This window comes from Condylostylus longicornis, unplaced genomic scaffold, assembly GCF_029603195.1.
Source record: "Condylostylus longicornis isolate FDR11 unplaced genomic scaffold, ASM2960319v2 ptg000033l, whole genome shotgun sequence".
In the NCBI taxonomy this organism is placed as follows: domain Eukaryota; kingdom Metazoa; phylum Arthropoda; class Insecta; order Diptera; family Dolichopodidae; genus Condylostylus; species Condylostylus longicornis.
The window spans coordinates 661,202-684,753 of NW_026578002.1; the positions used below are offsets into that span (position 1 = coordinate 661,202).

General features: G+C 27.1%; 4 protein-coding genes across 4 annotated transcripts; 2 read left to right on the forward strand and 2 right to left on the reverse strand.

Moving 5' to 3' along the window:
* Positions 1–2,350: 2,350 nt before the first annotated feature.
* LOC129608648 (F-box/WD repeat-containing protein 7) lies at positions 2,351–12,729 on the reverse strand. Its single transcript, XM_055520303.1, has 9 exons — positions 12,535–12,729; positions 6,541–8,044; positions 5,500–6,487; positions 4,359–5,440; positions 4,121–4,302; positions 3,832–4,057; positions 3,530–3,740; positions 3,259–3,430; positions 2,351–3,038 (listed from the first exon to the last, which is right to left on the reverse strand). The coding sequence occupies exons 2-9, from the start codon at positions 7,990–7,992 to the stop codon at positions 2,927–2,929; spliced, it is 4,425 nt and encodes a 1,474-aa protein (XP_055376278.1). The 5' UTR covers positions 7,993–8,044; positions 12,535–12,729; the 3' UTR covers positions 2,351–2,926.
* A 786-nt stretch (positions 12,730–13,515) lies between these two features.
* On the forward strand, positions 13,516–17,110 carry LOC129608587 (solute carrier family 66 member 3). Its single transcript, XM_055520202.1, has 6 exons — positions 13,516–13,533; positions 13,595–13,754; positions 13,844–13,900; positions 14,903–15,162; positions 16,266–16,386; positions 16,448–17,110. The coding sequence occupies exons 2-6, from the start codon at positions 13,679–13,681 to the stop codon at positions 16,573–16,575; spliced, it is 642 nt and encodes a 213-aa protein (XP_055376177.1). The 5' UTR covers positions 13,516–13,533; positions 13,595–13,678; the 3' UTR covers positions 16,576–17,110.
* A 33-nt stretch (positions 17,111–17,143) lies between these two features.
* Positions 17,144–20,637, reverse strand: LOC129608586 (NF-X1-type zinc finger protein NFXL1). The gene is made up of 10 exons (XM_055520200.1): positions 20,248–20,637; positions 19,764–20,191; positions 19,547–19,705; positions 19,239–19,352; positions 19,062–19,178; positions 18,882–19,013; positions 18,582–18,793; positions 18,182–18,377; positions 17,911–18,111; positions 17,144–17,817 (listed from the first exon to the last, which is right to left on the reverse strand). The coding sequence occupies exons 1-10, from the start codon at positions 20,549–20,551 to the stop codon at positions 17,149–17,151; spliced, it is 2,532 nt and encodes an 843-aa protein (XP_055376175.1). The 5' UTR covers positions 20,552–20,637; the 3' UTR covers positions 17,144–17,148.
* A 1,534-nt stretch (positions 20,638–22,171) lies between these two features.
* Positions 22,172–23,522, forward strand: LOC129608593 (ribosome biogenesis protein BRX1 homolog). Its single transcript, XM_055520213.1, has 3 exons — positions 22,172–22,362; positions 22,413–23,208; positions 23,272–23,522. Exons 1-3 carry the CDS (start codon positions 22,246–22,248, stop codon positions 23,391–23,393), a joined length of 1,035 nt encoding a protein of 344 aa, XP_055376188.1. The 5' UTR covers positions 22,172–22,245; the 3' UTR covers positions 23,394–23,522.
* Positions 23,523–23,552: the final 30 nt, after the last annotated feature.

The window sequence follows — 23,552 nt, forward strand, 5'->3', positions numbered from 1 at the left end:
CAATAAAATCTCAACAAAACGAAAAATTAAATGAACTACATAGTTATATGATAAGAAAAAAATTTGAAGCTGCATATTTTTTAATAATGATAACCACAATTTTGATTTTAAAAATACAAAAATTTTAAGCCACGAATTTAATTTGATTATGATGAATGGTATTAATTTTAAAAACAAATTTTCAATATAAATTTATTTTACAAAATATTAAATTCTAATAATTTAATGCTATTGTTATTATAGATTTAAATTGAGATATTATTATAGCTGCCCTTAAATTACATAATTCATTACCTGAATTTGATAATTATATTGATAATAAAGTATGATTTAAAAAATATGACAGACGTCAGTTAAAATATAAAAAAAAAAGTTTGTTTCATAAATATGGCCATTTAAATAAGAATCATGAAATAAAGTATTATTAATAACCAAAGACCTTAATTTAGTATTAGGAATCAAATCAAATTCTATATCGAAGATGCATACTTTGACAAATGAAAAATTGGAAATTGCTAATTCTCTTAAATGATATTATATATAAAATTTTTGTAATTATAACATTTCTCTACAAAACAAAATTATTTACTCATTTGTAATATATTTGCGTAAACAATAATCAAATGTCATCTATCACAATATAATAACATTAATCAAGTCAGTGTTGTTTATGTTATGTTATAAATTTTGGGCGAAAAAATAAACATTCCCACAATAATTTTGATATTTTTCTTTTTCAACGATTGAACGATATTTAAAATACGATAAATAAAAAAATTTACGACATTAAAAATCCAAATTTTATAAATTATTCAAAAAAATATCTGGATTCACTTTTGAATCAAAATGTTTACAAGAATACTCTTTTAAATTTATGCGTGAAATAAAAAAGACTAAGTACCGAAAATTTGCAATGCAAAATAAGGAATCAAATTATTATTAATAAAAACTTAACTAAATATCATGATTCATAGTTTTTAAATAATAATTTATATAGGAAAGAAAAATTATTAATTTTATTGTAAAATTTTTACACCTTTTTAATGTTAGTTGAGGCAAACTTATAAATTTCTTTAAAAAACAAAACGAGAATAATAAAACATAAGAAAAAAAGCAACGTTAACAAAACACCTGAATATTATTTTTCATTCTGTATGATAAAATTATTATTGTTATATGTAAAAAAAAAAAAAACTATCAATTTTTATAGCAGGTTTTCTTTTTTTAAGTTATTTTAATCAAAGTTTATTCATTAAATGTCGCTTAATGTCGGGTAGTTTTGATGAAAAATAAGCGGAAGTAAACAAAAATATTTAATTTATTTTGTTTTCTGCACGTTTTTATTTGTTTTTTACCTATTTCGGCTACTTGATTTTTATTTATTGAATTACTGGTTGTATTTATTAATATTCTAACTTAATGCTATTAGTAAAAATAAGATACATTATTTTACTATGTCTTCAAATTGCAAATTTCTTATAAAGCTGAACAAAAAATATTGTATAATATATTTATAATTTTTTTTTATTTTTAAATAAGGGCCATTCATTCCCACAAGTCATATTTTCACATAATCATATATACTTTTTATTTCCGCGTACCGTTTTCGTTATTTCCATTTATTATTTGGTAACTTTTTAAATGAAGAACCTAAATTGTTTATTTAGAATTTACAATTTGGGAAATAAGTTTCAAATGCTAATGGAACAAATATAAATTAACATTTGTTCAAAATTTTTTCAAGCATGCATTTAAAAATTTATAACTTTTTCTAAATAAAAAATATTCTTATAAGTTTTATAAACTTGTAATACAAATGAAATATGTGGTGTGTACATAGAGAAGTAAAGTAAATTTAATTTTTATTTCCTGTAGCTTCTATGTTACAACAAATTTTCTGCCCACAATATAACTTTAATGACATAAGCTCTTTATTAAACTTTTTGTGGTTTTTGACTTCAAATATGTATTAATTTAACTAGCAATTTTTCTCTATATTACTTTTGGCAAAAATTATAAATTTTATTTAAACATACTACAATGTATAGGTTTTATATAATTTTTAATGTGTTCGAAAAGAGATATATATGTATGTATTTTTGCAATTCAAAATAGATTTAAATAAACCTATTTAATTAATTACGTATTGTTGATATAAATGTAACAAAAAAAAAGTAAAAATTTGTCATTTTACTAGAAACTACCTTTTTTTTATTGGACAAAAATTATTTTAGAAAAATATTAAAACTTAACTTACTTTTTGTTTAAATATTTAATATTATAAAAAAAAGAATATTGTTTATTATTATGAAAGTAAATTTTAATGACTTTTTTTTAACATATTATTTAAAAAAAATCAAAATAAAGAGTTTTTTTTTAATTATTTTAAAAATATTGATTTGAGTATGATATTAAGAAAAGAAATTATTATATACATACATACATAACATGTATGTATATAAAATACGGAATTTATGAGCTGTGATAAACACAGAAACTTTACAGCTACTATAGTAATAGAACTATTGAGCTTCAAATTTTTTGCACACTTTTATGAACAGAAATACTAAATATTAGTTAATTTAATTTTCGAATAAAGAACTAAAGAATCAAAAATCTCTCAACATTTTAATAATAAAATTATTATAAACTAAGTAATGAACATGATTAAAGACAAATTCGCAATTGTGTTTATTACAGCTCATATTTTATCCTCACATGTTTCTCAAATAAATGTATGTACATACATCATTTTTTATCTTTTTGAATATGTATTTAAATTGTATATATTTTTGGGTTACGTCGAATTATGTCTTACATAAATAATTTTTTAAGTCTCTAATTTATAATTAATTTTTTTATACTTTTTGAAGTTATTTATTTACCTTTCTATTACTTATTAGAATATTAATTTTATTATTTCTATTTATGAGCATTTAACACAGGCTCCCTCAACATCAAAATCTAAAACCATAAGCTTTGTTTCTTCTGTTCCATTTCGTGAACCGACTGCACAAATCAGCTTTGTATCATTTGCTCTAAAAAAAAAATAGATAAATATGAGTTTTCAATTTTCAAAATCATAGAGAAATAAAAATAAACAAGGAAAATTATTCTAATGTAAAAATTTCAAAATTTTGGATGTGCTGTTACACGTAAGTTCACTAAATAAATAGTTTAACATACCAATAATTGATAGATTTTCAAATTTTCGAAAGTTATGTAAAGTACATATATACTTGTAAAATATACACATACCTAATTCTCCAAACAACACCGCCAGATCCACCAGATTCTAAAGCTACTAAATTCCTAATAAATTCACCAGTTTTAACATCCCATAACTTTACGGTTCCATCATCTGAACTGGTTATGACAAAACGCGAATTAAATTGTAGACAAGTAACTGCAGATTGATGCTTGTTAGGACCTTAAAATTAAAAATACATATTATTAAAGAAGATCGACCCAATTTTAATTCGCAAAAAATATCGTAAATGCATTTGATAATTATGAATGTGAGAACTACCTGACAAAGTCTGAAGACATTGTCCAGTTGTGATATCCCAAACTTTCACAGTCGAATCAGCGTTTCCCGAAACCAGAATATTTTGTCTTAGTTCCATACCGGATGTTAAACTTTGATGACCCATTAAAGTATGTTTGGGATTACCAGTCTCGGCATCCCAAACACGAATTGATGTGTCTAATGAACCAGAAACAACATGAATACCGTCGAACTATAAATTAAATCATTAATGTATAATTTAAATTAGGATAATAATTTACCACAAAGCACGTTTAAAATAAAGTCATATTAAATTATTTTACCTGCAACGAATATACTCTATTTGTATGCCCTTGTAAAGTATGCAAGCACTCTTGCCTTTCTGGATGCCATATTTTTACCATATAATCATATGCTCCAGATACTATCAATTTGCCATCATATTGCACACACCGAACAGCAGCTAAATGCCCCACTAAAACATGTAAACATGATCCCTGTTCAATGTCCCAAACACGCAATGTAGCGTCTCGTGATCCACTTACGACTCTTAAATTAATTGAAAATAAAAACATTAGTATTAGAAAAAATTTCTTCTTAAACAGTTATTACTTTTTCCCATGCAAATGCATGCAGCGAACTGTGGATGTATGACCCAACAATGTATGAATGCACTGTCCAGTCTCCATATCCCATACTTTTAATGTACGATCTGTACTTCCTGAAATTATTATATTGCCAGACATTTGCGATGACCATACACCTCCTGTATGACCAACTAAAGTTCGAAGGCACTAGAACAAAATTAAAAGTTGTTTTCATTTCTTTTTTCAAAATTTTTTAAACTAACCTTTCCAGTTACAGCTGACCAAACTTTTAAAGTATTGTCATCAGATCCAGAAACAATACGATTCCCGCTGAATTGTAGACAAGTTATGACATGATCATCGTGGCCTTTCAAAATTTTTGGATCTCTTATTGGACGAGTTCGCCAATTCATTTCAATTATGTGCTGGCGCATATATGCTGCCTTCCACGGTGACGATATCGGTGGCATATTACCTGCTCTACCACGTTTTGGAAGAGCTTCACCCGTTAGTATCCCATTTTTAGTTGGCTTGAGTTCGGTCGTAATTTGAGCAGCTTTACATTTTTCCTTCCACAAAAGATTGTCATCACATAAGTAACGCCAGCTTCGGCATGTTTGGGCAGCTCTCAATAAATCTTTAGGTTCCAAATATGAAAGAACTTGCAGGGCCAACTCACGCGGCAATAATGATATAAAATCGCGTTGAAATTGTGGCTCAATTACTTTCATCATATGACGAACTTGTTGTGGCTCGCAATGTTCTATTAGTCGATCAAGCGCTAATAAACGTTCAGCATGAGACCATCTTTGAAATTGCGCTAGCCAGTCATGCAACTCAGGTGGTGGATTATCTTTTGTTGGTATAATAGAGCGGGGTGTACGACGAATTTCTGAGCCTAAAACTATGGGTGTGACTGAAGTCGTTATTGAAGATGGACTGGAAAAATAATTATTAATGTTAGAGGTACGTGGTGTAGATGTATAATCAAGAGCCATTCTTTTCCTTCCACTTCCAACTTCATTAAAAGCGCTATCAGGTGATTCAGAATTGGTAACAGTGCAAGTATTATTCAATATACTATCATTGTGTTTTCGTTTACGTTGATGTTGTGCGGAGTTAGAAAATTCAGTCGGCATTGTTGCATTTTCTGGAAAGAACATATCTTCTGATAACGATACCATTTGTATGTAACTAGATAGGTCAACATCTTTTGAAGGTAAATCATCTTCCTCGTTGTTATTGTTATTATTATAACATGTACAAATTTCTTCATCAGAGCCCTCTTCACAATCTACCCAAGTTTCATCATCGACAAAATCGTTTTCATGCTGCTGTTCATTACCTTGAAAAAATTAGAAAAATATAGAATGAACCCAGTTTAAACTAATAAAAGTATATTACTTAGTAAGTCATCATTCTCAATTATTCCTTCATCAAAGTTATTATGATCCGATATTTCTTCTTGAAGATTTTCGTTATTATCATCCATTTGCTCGTCATTTTCGTTAGCCGGTTGTAAGATGTCAACAGGCAGAACTGAATTGTGGGAATTTGTTTCGCTTAATTTTTCGTTATAAGATTGTTTATTTATTCTTTTGTTAAATCTAACTGACTTGTAATTGCTAGCTTTAAATTTACTATTTAACATTTCATAATTTTCGTGTTCCGCATTTATTAAACTTTTTACTTTGCAAAGTGATTCATTCGTATAATATTGACATTTCTCAGTCAGTATACTATTTTTAGACGCGGTTATAGCCACTGACGAAGATGAGGTTCCTTCTGAATCAAGATCATCGATACTATTATTATCACTTCCTTTCTTTTCTACTTTCACGCTGTCAGATTTCGTAGAACTTAATGCACCATTCTGTCCCCGACTTGTTCCAGCGACAGGTTCTACTATAGAGAAATTGTTTTTATTATTATTGCTTGGATTATTTTCAGTATTATCTTTGAACATATTGTGATTTGGTTTCTTGCTGGAAAAATTTGGCAAGGAATGATTTGATGAGGTACTATAAGACTTATCTGATGAAAGACTATCATTTGAATTTGAGTTTGCTAAACATAAGTCGACTTTTTTGGCGAGTTGTAAACGATTTTGATTATTAGTACTATTACAACCGTTAATACTAGTCGAAGAGGATGGTACTGATGTAGACGAATATATATTTATTATATGATGTGTTCTACTCGTACTGGGTTGCAATTTTTTTAATGTAGATTTTTGTAACGAATCCATTTCAATAATTTTTTCATGTTTCTTATTGATTCCTTCCAAAGTCATTGATAAGTTTAGTTTTGTAATTGATTTATTTACACGAGAGGAACAGTTTCTACTACTTGTTGGCGTCGTTACATGTTCATTGGTTGATATCGTTGAATTCTAAAATAAAACCAAATTAATTAAATGTCAAACAAAAAAAATCTTTTAATTACCTTAAAATTTTCATTACTTTTGGAAATCTCTTCTTTTTTACTTTTACTATCATGGCGAGGATGATAAGATTTTATTATTTCCATATTTAGTTTATTATCACTATTAATTAAAGATTGGCTTCTCATTAATATTCCACCAGTCAAACGTTGCTCGTGTTCAAAATCTCTACGTTCAATTGCATCCATTGATTGCACGTCATTGTCATAAAAAGAAACAGTGGATTCAGAGCTAAGCGTTCCACTATTTATTCCGTTAACACCATCATTTTCGTTTCCATCATGAATTCCGGCAAGACTATTAGCATCACATAGAGATGACGAAGTTGGTGCATCATCATCCTCAATTTCTTCTTCATATACATCTTCTCTATCACCATCGATCACTTCATCATCGTCATCATCTTCACGTTCTAGAATTAAATGAGATTCTTCTTTTACATCAATTATGTTACTAGAAGATGTACTTTCATCTTCCATACTATAAACCCGTTTTGAATTTATTTTTTGAATATTATCATTTGTATTATCACTATTATTTTGTTTAAGAGTATTGCTTTTTAATACATTTTGGATTACTATTGAAGTATCATTTGACTTTTCACTTAAAGTTTTTACACGATTTAATGAATTGACACTATTTTCTTTTTTAGATGTTGGATTGGTTTTAGAGGCGGTAGTTGTTGCAGTTATATTAGTAGTAGATGAAGACGAAGCTGATAAATCATCAATGATACCATCATCATTATCATCTGATGATAAAAATTCTTCACTTAATCTTTTTGGTTTTACCGAAGATTTGATCGATGAATCAAAATCATTGTGATTATCAACTAAGCAAACATTATTATCATCTATTACTGGTGTTTCCAAAAATATAACATTATCATGATGGTGACATCTTATAATATTGCCCATATTATTACTAGTTTCGCTGTTCAAATCATTTGGTTCACTACAAAGTTCGCTAACACAATCTAGTGGTATAACCAAATCTTCATTTGAATCAGATGAAATACAATCACTGTTTTTATTGTTATCGATATCCAATTTATCAGTTTTAATTAATTTACTTTCAATACTTTCAGGAATATTATTTTTGCTAACTATAGTTGATGACTTTTCTGACAAACTTTTATGTAATTTTTTATTTGTAATTATAAGTGCTGAATTATTTTCTTTGTCTGATACTTTATTAAAATTAGTACTAGAAATATTTTGATTTACATACGTTATTGTTGAATTAATATCTAGAAGTTCATCAGTTGATGTTGATGATTCGGAAAAATTTTTCGAATTTAATTTTACTGAAGTTTTTCCTATTGTTGGAGGTGTTATCGTTTTTGAATCTAATGAAGCTAATCTATTTTTTTTTTTGACATAATTTTTTGCTTTTATTACTTGAGTGTCAGCATTGTTTGTAGTATTTGATGAAGAAATACATTTTTCGGCCATATTATGAATTATCTTACGAAATTCAATGTACTTTCAACTGATTCAAAATGATCTAAAAATTAAAAAAAAAATTATCAATTAATTCTTCAATTATTATTAGTGAGTATAAGAATTAAATACAATGGTACAATTTTTTTTATTAATTTGAGAAGTATAAAATTAGAAAATAGTACTTATTATGCAAGTGTCAAAAAAAAATTAAGTAATTCATTATAATAACGAAGTTGTGCGGTTATATGGCATACTTCTATTTAAACAAAATTTATTTTGTCAAATATGGGGGGACTTCAATAATCAAGTAACGCATTATTGCCGAATTCTGCACAAAAACTAGTTTTCAAATAATTTCAATGTCGAAAGATTATTATTTTAAATACATACATATACCTATTTAAATTTTTTTTTTTCCATAATTGTTGTAATTATTTCATTAATTTTTTTTCTAACTGCTATTATACTTAGTTTAATTTTCATTGAACTTGATTATTCATTAATTACATATTATCGAAAAAATTATTCGATGATAAGTAATGAATTTTTTTTTAATTTTGAATATTTTTTTAAGAGATTGTAATATGTACGTGTGTGTATTCAATTTTCCCACGCTTGCTAATTGTAAAAAATTTTTGTAATTATTAAAGATTCTTGAAGTAAATGGCTTACAAAAATATAAATTTTCGTCCTATATACAGAACTTTCTTACTTATGTTATTCCAAATACATTACATACGAGTACAACTATATAACAACCATTATACTACATTATGTATATAGGTATAAATATATATACGAAGGAATGCACATACATAATCACATTTGTTTGTTGGAATATAAAAAAATATTTTCCCACAACAGGAAATTTCAGTTTCATTCATTTTTCACACATAAATTTCGTTTTTCATTATTTTTTTTTTTTTTTTTTTTTTTTTTTTTTTTTTTTTTTTTGATACACCTTTTCAAAACGAAAATTAAAGAAAAAAGCAACAACAACAATAAAAGTAAAGTAAATCGTATACTGATATTAGATAATAGACATTATATTTAATCACAACGATACATCTTCAATCTTTAAAAGATGAGAAAAGAAAAATACGAGAAAAAAAATTATTCTTTTTCTTAACATACATATATGTAACTACAGTAAAGGTATTAAAAAAATTTATACTCCTCAAACTATTCCGTACCAAAATAGTGTGACTTGTTCAAAAAACAAAATTAGTAATTAATTTAAAAAATTTATGTTACAAATTTTGAAACGATTTTTAATGACAAGCCAACTGATCGAAAAGCATTTAAAAGCATAAATTATTTGAAAAAACAAAATTGCAATTAATTCAAGTCGAATGAAAAATATATGACATCCAAAAACGATCAAAAATATAGATGAGAAGTTACAACACTTTTAGAAGTTACAAGATTTTTTTAATGACTTTGATAAGGAAAAAATAAAATAAAATTTCTTGCATTTAAAGTACAAAAATACATAACAAATAGAAAAGATAAAGGGCGTCTTCCTTTAAAATATTCAACTTGATACAATGCGATTCATTAATTAAATAAATTTTATTGATCAACTTCAGCCATTTTAACATTATTGAACTTGGGTCGAATACTTATTTTTTTGACCCGCATTGTACCTACATATGTATAAATCAAGGTACACCGGTATTATTTGTGAGCTACATACCGTACGTAAAAATGTAAAAAAAAAGTAAAATATTTTTTACCTGGACATTGTGTTATCCCACTGAGGGAATTTTTGAGTTTGAAAATTTTAACCTTAATGAAAAAATGCAACAGCATCACCGTTTTTTTTTTTTTATTTTGTCTCTTTTAAAAAGTTCTTAAAAGAATAAGAAAGAAGACAAATTACAAAACGTTAAGGGAAATTTTGTTCAACTATTAAATATAATTATATGTATGTATGTAGGTATATACGAATTTAAAATATTTTATAATGATTTCGAATTAGGAGATATCGACAAAATAGTGTTACCATGTCTTCTGACTGTCAAATAAAATTAATATTAAACTGTAAAGGCAGGGGATGGAATTTTGTTGAATGTTTGAACTCATGTGCCAAAAAAAATTAAGAAAAAATATCGAAAATCTAAACATAAATGAACTAAGGATTCTAAAAAATAAATTATTGTTTAGATTATTTTCCACACTTTTACAAAATTGTCTCTTCTATATAAATTTTTAAATGGAGAACCAAATCTATAGTTCTGTATTTTCCATACTAATACATGAACTCTTAGATAACTCTGTATATAGATCTTTTTAATTGAATCGTTTATCATAGGAATTTTATGAAATTTTGTATAATATGTAGATATTTTAAAAGTGATGTTTAAGAATAAAATGTACTATTATGTAGTATGTACATATTAATTTATCTAATTGCATAAAACATTTCTTGTTGCCCAATAAGATCTTCCAAAAAAATTTTTTTATCGGAAAAAATCGACATAAATATGAAATTGTTTTCTCAATTATAGACATTCGTGATTTTAATTATTTAAACTAAAATTAGAGTAAATACTTAGTAACAACTACATTATATTTCCATAATTAACTTACAATTAATTTAAGTTCTATTATGAAAATAACAAAATAGCAAAATTTTTTCACATGAATGACGCGAGGAATTTCAGAAAAAAATTATAACAAAATTGAGAGAAGTGTCTTCCCTGTAATTCTTAAGTCTAATATCTAAAAAAAGCAAAGCAAAATTATCAAATTTGGAAGGTTTTTTATAAGTTGTCTAACAATTACATAATTCAACTTAACTATGAAATTTGTTTGAATACAGTCAACCTTTAACACATTAATCTTAAACAAGCAATTAAAATTTAAATTTTTTTATTTAAATTTTAACTAGTTGAACCTAACGAGCAATTATTCTTTCGCTTAAAAAGTTAAATATTCGAAAATAAATGTTCACAACAAATTACTGATTTATAAACAACAGGGTTTTACGCAACATAGTTCAGGCCGCCTGATACGTGAGAAATGGTACTATTCATAGGGCTTTAAACATGAACACAGTAGAAGTAGAAATTCGCAAATACTCAGTAAAACACCAAATTAGAAATCAGAACAACAAGTCACCAGACCAACGAAACGCGTGAAATAATAGTAACAGCATAACTCAGCGCCTAAAAGAAGGAGGCCGACCGACAAAATCTAGGGATGTAAAAGAGTTAGTTCAACCATCTATCTACATGTAGTTAGGCACCTACCCATCTATTTCTATTTTGACATATATGTATATATGGAATTTCACATACATATTTGAATGAATTCACTTCTTAAAAGAATAAAAATTAATGTGAGTTAAAGCAAGAATGTTTTTCCCTACCTAAAATTTGAAATCAATGTGGTTACATACCTAAGTAAGGAAGGTTTTCCTTAAGATGGTTACACTAATCTTTCTTCAATTAAATTTCAAATAAATTTTTTATGGAACTTATCAAAAACTAAATGAATAATTTTGCATGTTCAATTTATACACTACAAATGATTTATTTTTAGCTATGGTGAAGGAATTCAAAGGATGCAATCATGTTTTTTATTATTAAAATACAGAAGTTTAATTAAATGAAAAATAAACTAAAGCTATTGTTATATTGGTAATATTTAGGCAGCTAGGCATACGTACTACTTAATTAGGTACCTAATTAAAAATAATTTAATAATTCTTAATTAAAGTAAGGGAAAAATTAAGTTTCTTAATATTCATTTTCTAAAATGTAGTTTTTGGAAATATAATTACATCATACCTATACCCTACTTTTGTAAAAATTTAATGCGTGATTCTTTAGTTTGATATAGATTGTGATTTCTAGTACACACACGTAGGTACATATTTCACGTTTTAATTTCTTACTTATATTTTAATCAAATTTCAGTTATATGCACTAAATCAAACACGATTGTATTTTGATTAATCATAATTTGTAACTTTGAACATCATATTTTACAAATATCTATTTATACATAATGTACAAATATACAAATGTACATATCTACATACAAATGGATATATTTTGTTTGATTTTATATAAAAAAAATTTGTTAAAATTTCTAAATTCTAATTAAATTAGAAGTTTAGCTTTTTTAATATTCAAATGCGTGGGTATTTTATTTGGAGTCAGAAATTTGCAATATGTACTCAAATCAGTTTTGGGGAAAATGAATTCCACTCTAACTATACGTGCTTTGTAAGAATTAAACTAATTTAAATATAACCTGCCCCGTTTTGAAAATTTTCATATTAAATAAAAAAAAATTTAAATTAATTTTTTTGGTCTATGTTTAATTTTTAACTAATTCAACCTTCATTTAAGCATATATTTTTTTAAATACACTTTAATTTCCGTTTTGATTGACAATTTATTTCGAAAATCCAATTTATCGTCCATTAAGGTATGGGCTAAGCATACAAAAAGTGCATAACTTCATTACTACACAATTATTATAAGTATCTACATACATACCAATTCTTTTTTTTTTTTTTTTCAAAAAAAAAAATCTCACCTAAATTTTATAGTTTTTGGCAGGTTTTTTTTATTTTAAGAGTTAAAATCAATAATATTTTAGAATTTACATTTTATTAGCAACATGATTAATTATGTTTTATTTTTTTCTTCTAATTAAATAAAAGCACACTCGCGACAAAATTGATATTTTTGGGACTTTAGAATTTAATAATTTTTCTTCTTTTTTTTTTTAACTTGGTACTACGAAACCTGGTAGTGTGACCGTGTCAATTGCTTTAGCCACTAATTTGACATTTAAAAGTACCAGGCCTTGCTTTTCCATAAGGTGCGTTTACATATACGATAAAATCTGAATTTTAATCTCCAATCATATGATTGTTTACAATCATATTAAACAAAAATTATCTGAGAAGGGTCAGGCTTTTCGTCCAAGTTTAATCTTATCCTTTGTTACAAAAAAAAAACAATAAAAAATATAAAAAATCAGCTGATTGCTGTTCAAAACTCCAAAAAAGTTAGTTGTCGCCATTTGACTATAAAAAAAACACAATAATTTCTAATATATATTTCCAGCCAAAGTTTGATGTCACACAGTTCTTACATATACGACTTTCATCAGACTCAGATTTTGTCATATACATAAAATTTAAATACAATAAGAAACGCAATAACTGCTCATGTTTTTCGAATTTGAAATATTACATTATAATTATTTTAAAGATAGAGCTCTCAGATTACAAAATTTTTGGTGCTCTGACAACCCTCTATTTGACCAAATTTAATCTCTGAGCTAAAAAGGAATAAATATCACTGATGAAATGTAAAGTTTTCAATCCAGCATATTTAACAATGCAACAAAGAGCACTCGAACAAAGAATCACAACTCAATTATATGTCATGAAATATTTTTCGCTTGGACGTTAACGCTAAGATTGTTCGATGGTAACACTTAGTTTGCCAAATATTTCACACACAATACTCTACACATGATAATACGATAGTATGGAAAGATATCATATGCATATACACATATAATGTAAAATATGTTTAATTCTTCTAAATCAAAACAAACTTATCTTTGTATTATTTTATTGAAGGTCGGGCTAGGGCATATTTTTAGCCATTAATATTTTAATATCTAACTTTTAAGAAAAAATTTATCATATTTTTAAAACCTAAATATGGTTGATTCCTATTTCGACAAAGGCATTGCACTAATTTTTGCAGATTTCCTTAGTTTAATTACAGTTTCATCATGTAAGTATTATAAAATTAATATATTGAAATTAATATGATACTAGCTAGTATGTACATATATATATAATCTGTTTTATAATAAATTATAGGTGTTTATGTCAAAATTCCTCAAATAAAAACAATACTTCAAAACAAATCTGCTCAGGGTAAGATTTTTAAATGTGCATAGTATAAATTCATAAAAATTTAGATACTATGTGCATAGTAAATGGACGTACATACTCAAATGAAAATAAATAAATATATGTATATAATAACTAAAAAATTATGTTAAAAGCATATCCTAGCTAAAATGCCTAGTTTTTGTTTTTGCACTTTATTAGTATCGTTATTTTAGGTGCTGAAAGTACATACATATATAAAACTATTTATACAAGTGTCGGATAAAGTTCGTCCGGGTGCGGCTCAACCAAAACGCACAAAAATGTAAAATTTGCATTGGAAAAATGCCTCTAACGGCATCATAGACAGTACATACAACAGAAGAAATTCATTTATGATTGCAAATAGGCATTCGTTTATGATTGCAACTATGATTGCAAATATTTTAAAGCTTAATTTAAGGACTTATTTTGTTAAAAGATCATGAGTGTTGCTTTATTTTTTGTATGAGAATGGCCTTATATTTTAAAGTGGTCGTTACTCTTGGAATGTGCACATTAGTGTTGTGAGAAGCATTTTTCCAATGCAAATTGTACATTTTTGTGCATTTTGGTTGTGCCGCACTCGGACAAACTGTATGCGACTACATAATTTAAGTATTTTTAAATTTATGTTAACTATTTTTAATGTAGTTGCCTACCTACATATAATAAATAACTGTGCTTGTATTTAAAAAAAATCTTAATCTTTTGTGTCTTGCGTAGATCTAGTGCAGATAGAATTCGCTTTAAAATAAAAATTAATAAATTTTTATAATAATTTATTTAATTGACCAAACATTCTGAGCACCCAGTTAATTAACCAAATACTTAATTATCATTACTACACTTAATAATTCTAAAAATATTTTTTTTGCATCCCTTATTTTATTTATCTTTTTCCAATTTTGAGCTTATGAGTGGTTTAAACAAATTATTGAAAAAAATATAAATTATCAACATCTATATACATAATATAAAAAGCTTTAACATTCTTTGTTTTTGCAGGAATAAGTGTTTTGGGATTATGTTTGGAATTATTTAGTTATTCCGTAATGATGTCTTATAATTATACAAATGATTATCAATTTTTATCTTATATGGAATATCCAGTTTTACTCGCACAGGAATATGTTTTAATATATGTAGTATTTAAATATAAAAATCTTTTAGAAAAGAAATTTTATTATACTGCTTTAGCATATGTCGTATACGCAATATGTGTTTACTTTAGACTAATGCCGTTAGTGATTTTATCGTTACTTGTGGTAAGTTTATATAGAATTGAATGTTAAATCAGATTCTATAAATACGTAGCTACGGTTTTGTTATACATTGTTCACTACTCAATAGTTTAAATTTAAATATTTTCAATTGGTATATCACACAAATCACAAGTAGATTTAAAAACACTTCTAGTAACATTTTTAATTTTTATAGGTCTATAATAAAGTATATCTACATAAATCACTTCGAAAACAATTTCTAACCATGAACATTGTCACAGAAGGAATGTAAAATAATTTTCTGTAGTTATTTCTTTCCTATGAAAAAAATATTTAGATGATAATTCCAATCGGTATTTAAGCAGAAAGGATACCTGGATTGTTTTTGTTATTAGAACTTTGGCAAATCAATTCAAGTCAAATGTTTTGAATCTAATACACATAATCAATACTGTTGCAGGAAAAGAAAAACTTTTAGCACATCCATACGATTTTAAAGTTTGACTAACCATTTCACTGTTTTTGTTTTCCTGTAGGCTTGTTTACAAAACTATATTAAATTTTAATCTAATGCTAAAATTTAACTTTCAGTAAATATTTCAACTTCGAAACCAATTAATTTTTGTAAAAATTTACTTTTACCCTATATTGCGAAGCATTATTTATTTGATGGATTTATTTAATCGTCTATTCAAATATTTTTATTAGTATTTATTTTTAAAAAATTTAGTTTACTCTCTTATCTATACAAAATAATATTTATTAACAACAACAATTAATATTCAGTATAGGTACATATGTAAAATTGTTTTCATCAAGTACTTGATCGAATAGGTGCGATATTTTAGTTTTTCTTTCAACTAAAATTAGATTTGCACTAGTCAAAACCATTTAAATACGAGTACTCTTAAATACAGATAAAATATTATTCATGCAAAGCATACACATACATACAACATTTGTAGGGATAAATGTTAACATTCACATTTTAATTTTGACAAAGAAAACACACATTACAAATTAAGTATAAAAATACCATGCAGCGACTTTTGTCTCAAAAATTCGCTTTCAAAATACTTTAATGTTAATTTTTGGATTACGTACCAGATATAATTTTTTGTGTTTCTATTTTTATCGAATTCTAGCCATTTTGTACCCCAATTGGTGCGACCAGTAAAGTTCTACAATTAATTGAAATTCTTAGGACGAGAGATTCTACAGCCGTTAGTTTGACAACATGGGCTTTGTCAGCTTTTACTAATTTCAGTGAGTTATTTATCAAAATAAATATAAAAATCTTTACAATTTCAACTTATGTAAATTTCAGCTCGCATTTATACGGTATTTGTTGAATCTGGTGATATGATGTTGCTAACCAATTTCATGATTTCGTTTTTGCTCAGTTCATCAGTGTATTTAGCAGCATATTTTTTCAAAAAACCAAAGATAGTATAAAGAGGCTAGTGCTACAACTTGACGCTTTTTTTTTCATAATTGAAACAGTTAAAAATACTTAGTCGTTTAATTCATATTAATTTTCGATAATTCCATTGTAACTTAAATCTTGATACAAAATCAATTTTCAATGACATACTTAGATCGAAACAACAAAATCTACAGTTATACAAGCTGCCAGTTGTACAAAAGCTAATAAGTTTCTGTTGCAAAAAAATAGTACGTTCACAAATTTTAATTATACTTAAAAGTCTAACACATTTCAAAACTTTTTAATGAAAACTGCAAAAATATACTTAAGTCTTTTTAAGATATACATAAGAATTTTAAGGGCATATCTCATTTAACAAAAATTCCCGATTTCATTTGGGCAGCTTAAACAAGAATCAAACAGTTTTGTCTAAATAATGTTTTTCTTTTTATTATCCGTACCTGACATGATGTTTTAAACATTAAAATCCTTTTTCACTAAATAGATAGTTATGATAATTTCTAAACAGTTTTATAAAAAATTGTATCATTAGACTAAAGTTAAACATTGCTTTTTAATTAATGCAAAATGTATTTTTTAAATCAGTACATTATGTAGATCATTAAAACAATTGATAATAAACCTATTATACCTGCTAAAACTTTTAGTTTTATATCTATATCTCTTTTTACAGGTCGCTCTACAACTTTCCTTTCGCGTGGTTTTTTCTTACCAAATTTTTTTTCATACAATTCCAGCTCGATGCGGTTTTTTTCTTCCTCCATTTTCTTTAATTTTTCCTCCTCATCCCTGCGTAGTTGTTCTTCGATCGCCTTTTTTTGGGCACATTTATTGTCACATACTAATTGATTTAAGCCATTTCGATGTTTATCACAAGAAATTTCCAATTTCAAATTTTTGCATTCGCAGTATATTTTAACTTTTTTTCTACATTGTTCCGGGTTGGGACAAGTTCCTGAATGACAGTTTGCAATACAACGATGCCCGCAAGGGTAATTTTTAATACAACGATTTCCACAACTTTTTAATAATTCTTGCTTTTTTCGTAATTCCTCCTCATTTGTTCCTTCACAGTAAAATTCATTACATTTGTAAATTACTTGCGATATACCGCAATGACATGCTGATTTTATATGCGCTGAACATATATCGCACGGTGGAGGATGGCATGGCTTCTTGCAACTGTGAATACAGCCTTTCGGGCGTTTCACAATACATGCTTCGGAGCAACTAATGCACCCTTCTTGTTCCTTAAAATGAAGTTCAAATTATTTTAAAATTTAAAAGTTAATTTAGAGATAAATATGTAATTAAAAGTTTGAAGTTCTTCATAAATCCGATACCTGATTGTCATCTAAATTTGGGACTACGTGACACACTTTAGTGCATGTATGATTAGTACATTTTAAAACTCGTTGACAAAGTCTTTGACAGGATGTTGGTTTAGAGTTCCAGCAAGGCCATTCAGCGATTTCATGACCTCCAATGCAACGAACCATCACTTTAATTTCGCATTTAGGATGAGGCATTTTTTTGTATTCAAACTAAAAGTCAATCATTAAATTGCATAATGCGTCTATTGTATTATTTGTAATCAATAAAAAATCAAAATACCATATTAGAATTCCAGTCCCAAATATTTGAAGTTTTTGATTGTAAAATTTCTGTTTTGATAGCGTCATGACATCTTGCTTCACAAGGATGTTCACAATTTGTTGTATTATTTTTTAGTCCACATTTTTGAATACAAGGCGGGCATTCATTTATATGGCATCGATGAGGGTTTTCATGATGACATTTAGACGGTATTCTGTAATATTTTTTATCTTATTGTATTATTTCATTTCTAGTGAAGCATTAAGAATTGGTACAATTCTCATCCAATTTCAAGATTTACAAAGAAAATAAGGTAAATAATATAGATATATCACTTTTATGACGATTTAATTATTGTTTTATTATTTTGGAATTGTTATTCTTAGTGCTTCATACAAGATAGGATCTGTTCACAAACCTACAAGGTAGCAAGCATTTAGGTAGCCTGACTTTTTTTTCCCTTCCGCATGGAACTACTATCGAAGTGTTACCACAACGACATTTAACTGATGACTTTAAATCGCAGGGGTAGCAAGGACCATCGTGACAAACTGATTTGCATTTATGCTTTTTACACGAAAGAGTTTTATTACAGATTTTATCACACGGAGGACACTGGCCGTCACAGCACTTTTTGTATAAGAAGTTTTAATAAATAAAGTTTATAAATGAATTTTACCTAACAAACACATAAACGTCACAAATTTATTATTCTCACCTTTTTATTGCAGAGATGTTTGCCACATTCTCTTATCAACTTACATTTTGTCTCACAAAAGAAACTTTTTGAACAGGGTAGTTCTTTGGTATGTTGTCCACACCGACATTTTTTTTCAATAATAGCAAGGCACTGAAAACAAATAATGGGTAATTTTCAATTCAAATACGTTTATTTTACCTGACTGCAATGGCCCTTGTGACATCTTTCACTGCAATAGTGAATACCACAATCTAGAACCTTTTGGCAGTTATCCCCGCAAGGTTCTACAGCTTCACTGCAAGGCGCAACTATTTTCTAAAAATTTTGAGCAAAATCATGTTTATATAGACACGTAGTATAAAACTTTTTAATTACATTTTTTCCACAAGGACAACTTCTGGGTAAACCTAATGGACAGTCACCGCAATCATCAGCATGACACACTTTCCTACATTTGTGTAGTCCGCAGGAGTACGTTTTATTGCATACCTAAAATATACATATGTAATATATTGATACGATTAACCATTTCGTTTTTATTAGTACATAAACCTTATTTTATGTATTATACATTGTAATTACGCAAATGTTATGTTACATATGTTGTACAAAACAAACAAAATATGCGTGAACATTTTCTTCTTTTACTTGGTACTTGTAAAACTTGTTATTATAAAACATACCTTTTTGCAATGCCAAACCAATTCTGAACAATTTTTTTGTGTTGCTTCACTTCCACATTGACATTTTTGTCTAGATTGTTTTTTACAAGGAGGACATTTTCCCGTTGCATGACAAACTTCTTCACATTTATGAATTCCACAAGGTAGTAGTTTCTGACACTAAAATTTAGTCCAAAATAACACATTACTAAATATGTATATTTAAATTTAATAATACTTTAATATTGCAGTTCCATGTTTTATTGAAACAGCGAACAGTCTTAGGCTTAGATTTTCCACAATAGCATGCTGTGGAGACGTATTGTGGGCAAGGTGGGCATGGCCCTGGATGACAAAGTAATAAACATTTATGGCCACAATAGGGTTCTAAATATTTTTCGCATTTTTCTCCGCAAGAATGTGGAATTATCCAAGGATGGTATGGCGGATTCACTTCTTTTTTACAAAAGCATTCATACAGCCTTGGTATACTCTCAACGTTATAATTACTTCGACATTTTGGGCAGCACCATCGTACGGGTTTACATTTCTTTGGTATAAATTCTCCTTGGTTATTATAATAACCTACTTCATCTTCTTGATTCAATTTTTGTTGCACGATGCTATCATTGGCCCATCTTTTTATGCAATTGAGATGGAAAAAACCTAGAAATGAATGTTCTTTTAATAACTAATCTCTGTATGGAATAGGTTAATTTTACAATAGCAGTTAATGCAAGACCATATCTTTTCAACTCTTTTAACTGTTCCAATACATATTAAACAAATAGCTGAACCGGATTGAAAAAAATTTTCCAAAAATGCTCGACTTTTTACAACTTGATCGGAATCTCCAGAATAACCTTGAAACACTTTATCTAAAATAGATTCTTCATTCAAATCCTCTTCCTCTGAGCTGGATTCATAAATTTCGGCTACCGGTTTAAAATTTTCATTTTTTTGTCTCTTAGCCTCATTTTCGGAAGATTTTAAAATTTTGTTATTTACTTTTTTACTCATCTTCATTTACAAGAAAAATAAATTAAAAATATAAGAAAATATTAATAACTTCACTAAATTTGACTTAACAAATGTGTGATACGATTCCACGGTGTCGCTTTAAGTTTCCCAAAGTTTTGATAGATGGCCGAGTGGTATTTTTTGACATGTACAGAAAAATTGATTATGGGAACGTAAATAAGACACGTCATTGAAAACATCATACATACTCCAACGTTACTGTACAATAGGTCTTCTAAAGTCGTCTGGTTACAAGTATTCATAGTTTTTGATTCATATATAATATAAAACATAGGAGATAATTTTTTTGTATTCATTTCCGAACATTCGAAAGGTTTTTATAATAGTTTCTTAAGATCCCTCCACGAGAGAAAAAAACAACAAATAATTGTATTACGTACAATATCTTCTATCAACAAGGCTTCTTACTTAACAGGAAATGAATTTGTATATCTTAAAAGAAGTGTTGTGCATACGCTCAATGCAATAATGTGTAAATGGCCCCAATGCGGCCATTTCAATATCAATTTAAATAAATTTAAATCTGACAGTAAAAAAGCTGGCTCGACTCTTAGACAGCGTTTACGCATCAAGCAAAGTTTGACAATTTTGCTTGGCGGATTGAAATTTAATAAAAATTTGTCTAAAAACCGTATGAGAAAAAATTGAATCTTGTCCATTTATATCAAACTTTTGGACAGAAATAAATAAATAAAATGGCGGGGATATATTTTGCTCTTTAGGAGCGCAGTGAGCAGATATTTTTTGTGAAGTTTACCCAGCATTTACACGTACAAGTTACTTGCAAGAAAGTTGCAATACATACAAAAATTTTACTAACACATTGAAATATTTCTACTTGCTTGTTTACTTGCAGTTCAACTTGCAAGAAAATTTTGCTGCCAGTAATTTGAGCAAGTAATTTGACATATTGAGAAATTCACAAAAAAAAATTTGTTGTTTTGATTTTTTTTTTTTTAATTTAAAATTTTTGAATTTTGTTTTGAAAAAATTAAACTTAGCAAACTTATGGTTTCTAAAATTTATAAACAATTATATATATTGCTAGTTGTTTTCTTCTCAAAGACATTTTCAAAAATTAACTTGCTAAACGCCTACGTCATAATAGCAAGTAATTTGACATTTCGAAAAACTAATTGACAATTAATATTATACAAACTTGCATGCAAGTAACTTGTATGTGTAAATGCTGGGTTATATTTTTTATATAGTTTATAATTGTTAAAAATAGCTCAAAAAAATTATTATTGGAGACAATTTAATTGAATTTATTAAAGCTTCTAATTAAAAAAAAGTGTTTGTGTAGCAACGTAAATTATTTTTTCTTAGGTTATTAATTATTTATCTTTCTTTTTATTTTAAATTATTTAATTTTTCTTAAATTATTTATTTTTCACTTATTTTTATTTTTCAAATACATCACTGTCACATTTCATCAAATAATGCTTCATATGTAAACCGAATTTCTCATTCAATTTCATAGTTGACAAATTTAATCGTTAAACTTTGTTTGATTTGTAAACGGTGTTTTACGCTTTTTCTGTGGTGATACTCGTGCAGTGATTGTCGCCAATGTTTAATGTCAGTATGTATATGTAACGGAACGGTAACACTCGCATGTGACATCTTTTAGTATCAGTTGCTATATTTTATTCAGAGAACAAAAATATTAAATAAATATGGGTAAAAAAACGAAAAATGCGAAAATAAAAACTATAGAAAATATAGAAAAAGAAAACAATGAAAATATAATTCTAAAGCCTCATAGATCTTCAGATGAAATTGAAGCTCGAAAGGTATTTATTACATTATTTGTAAGTACCACTATATTTATTTGTACTTCTAGGAGAAATGGATAAACAAACAGCGTGTTTTAGTGTTTGCAGCACGTGGTATAAGTCATCGCGATAGACATTTAATGAAAGACATAAAAACACTTATGCCTCATCATAGAGTAGAATCGAAAATGGAAAGATCTAAGACATTGTCCATTGTTAACGAAATTTGTGTAATGAAACATTGTAATAAATGCGTTCTCTTTGAGGGCAGAAGGAAACGAGATTTGTATATGTGGTTAGCCGATGTAGTAGAAGGACTTTCAGTAAAATTTTTAATAGAAAATATTCACACAATGGGGGAACTAAAATTGACTGGAAATTGTTTGAGGGGCTCCCGACCTTTACTTTCTTTTGATTCGAAATTTGATTCATTACCTCATCTTAAATTAATTAAGGAATTATTAACTCAAATATTTGGAGTACCATTCCATCATCCGAAGAGTCAGCCTTTTGTTGATCATGTATATACTTTTACCTATCTTGACAAGCGGATTTGGTTCAGAAATTTCCAAGTATTATCTGAAGACGGAGGTTTATCGGAAATTGGTCCCCGTTTTGTTTTAAATCCAGTCAAACTTTTTGAAGGTTCTTTTACTGGGAATCCTCTTTGGGAAAATCCAGATTACGTCAGTCCATCAAAACACAGACAAATATTAAAAAAAGTAGCAAAAAATAAATATGTTAACCGGCTTGAACAAAAGGTTACACGGGAAGCTAGGACTCCTAAAAATGCTTACGAATATGACGAACTTGACGATATTTTTGAAAATAAAGATCCAATAACTTTAGCCGGAATCATCAATGGTAAGTTTTTACAAGTTATTCATATTCGATTAGATTTTTTTTTCAAATAAAATAATTTTTCAGAAAAAAGCAAAAAGAAAGATGCTAAAAAAGCTAAACTGCTGGAAAAGATTAAAGACAAACAAAATAATATAATCAAAAATATTAAAATTAACAAAAAAAAGAAAGAAGAAACTGCACATTAAATAAAACGTATTTTATTTGAAAAAGAAGTGTATAAAAGTTATATATATAATTTCAATATACAAAATTCAAAATAAATAAATATAAACAATTATAAATTATTCGAAAAATTATTTAGTCTTAAAATTAAATTAAATAACTGAAGCTAATTATTCTATTTC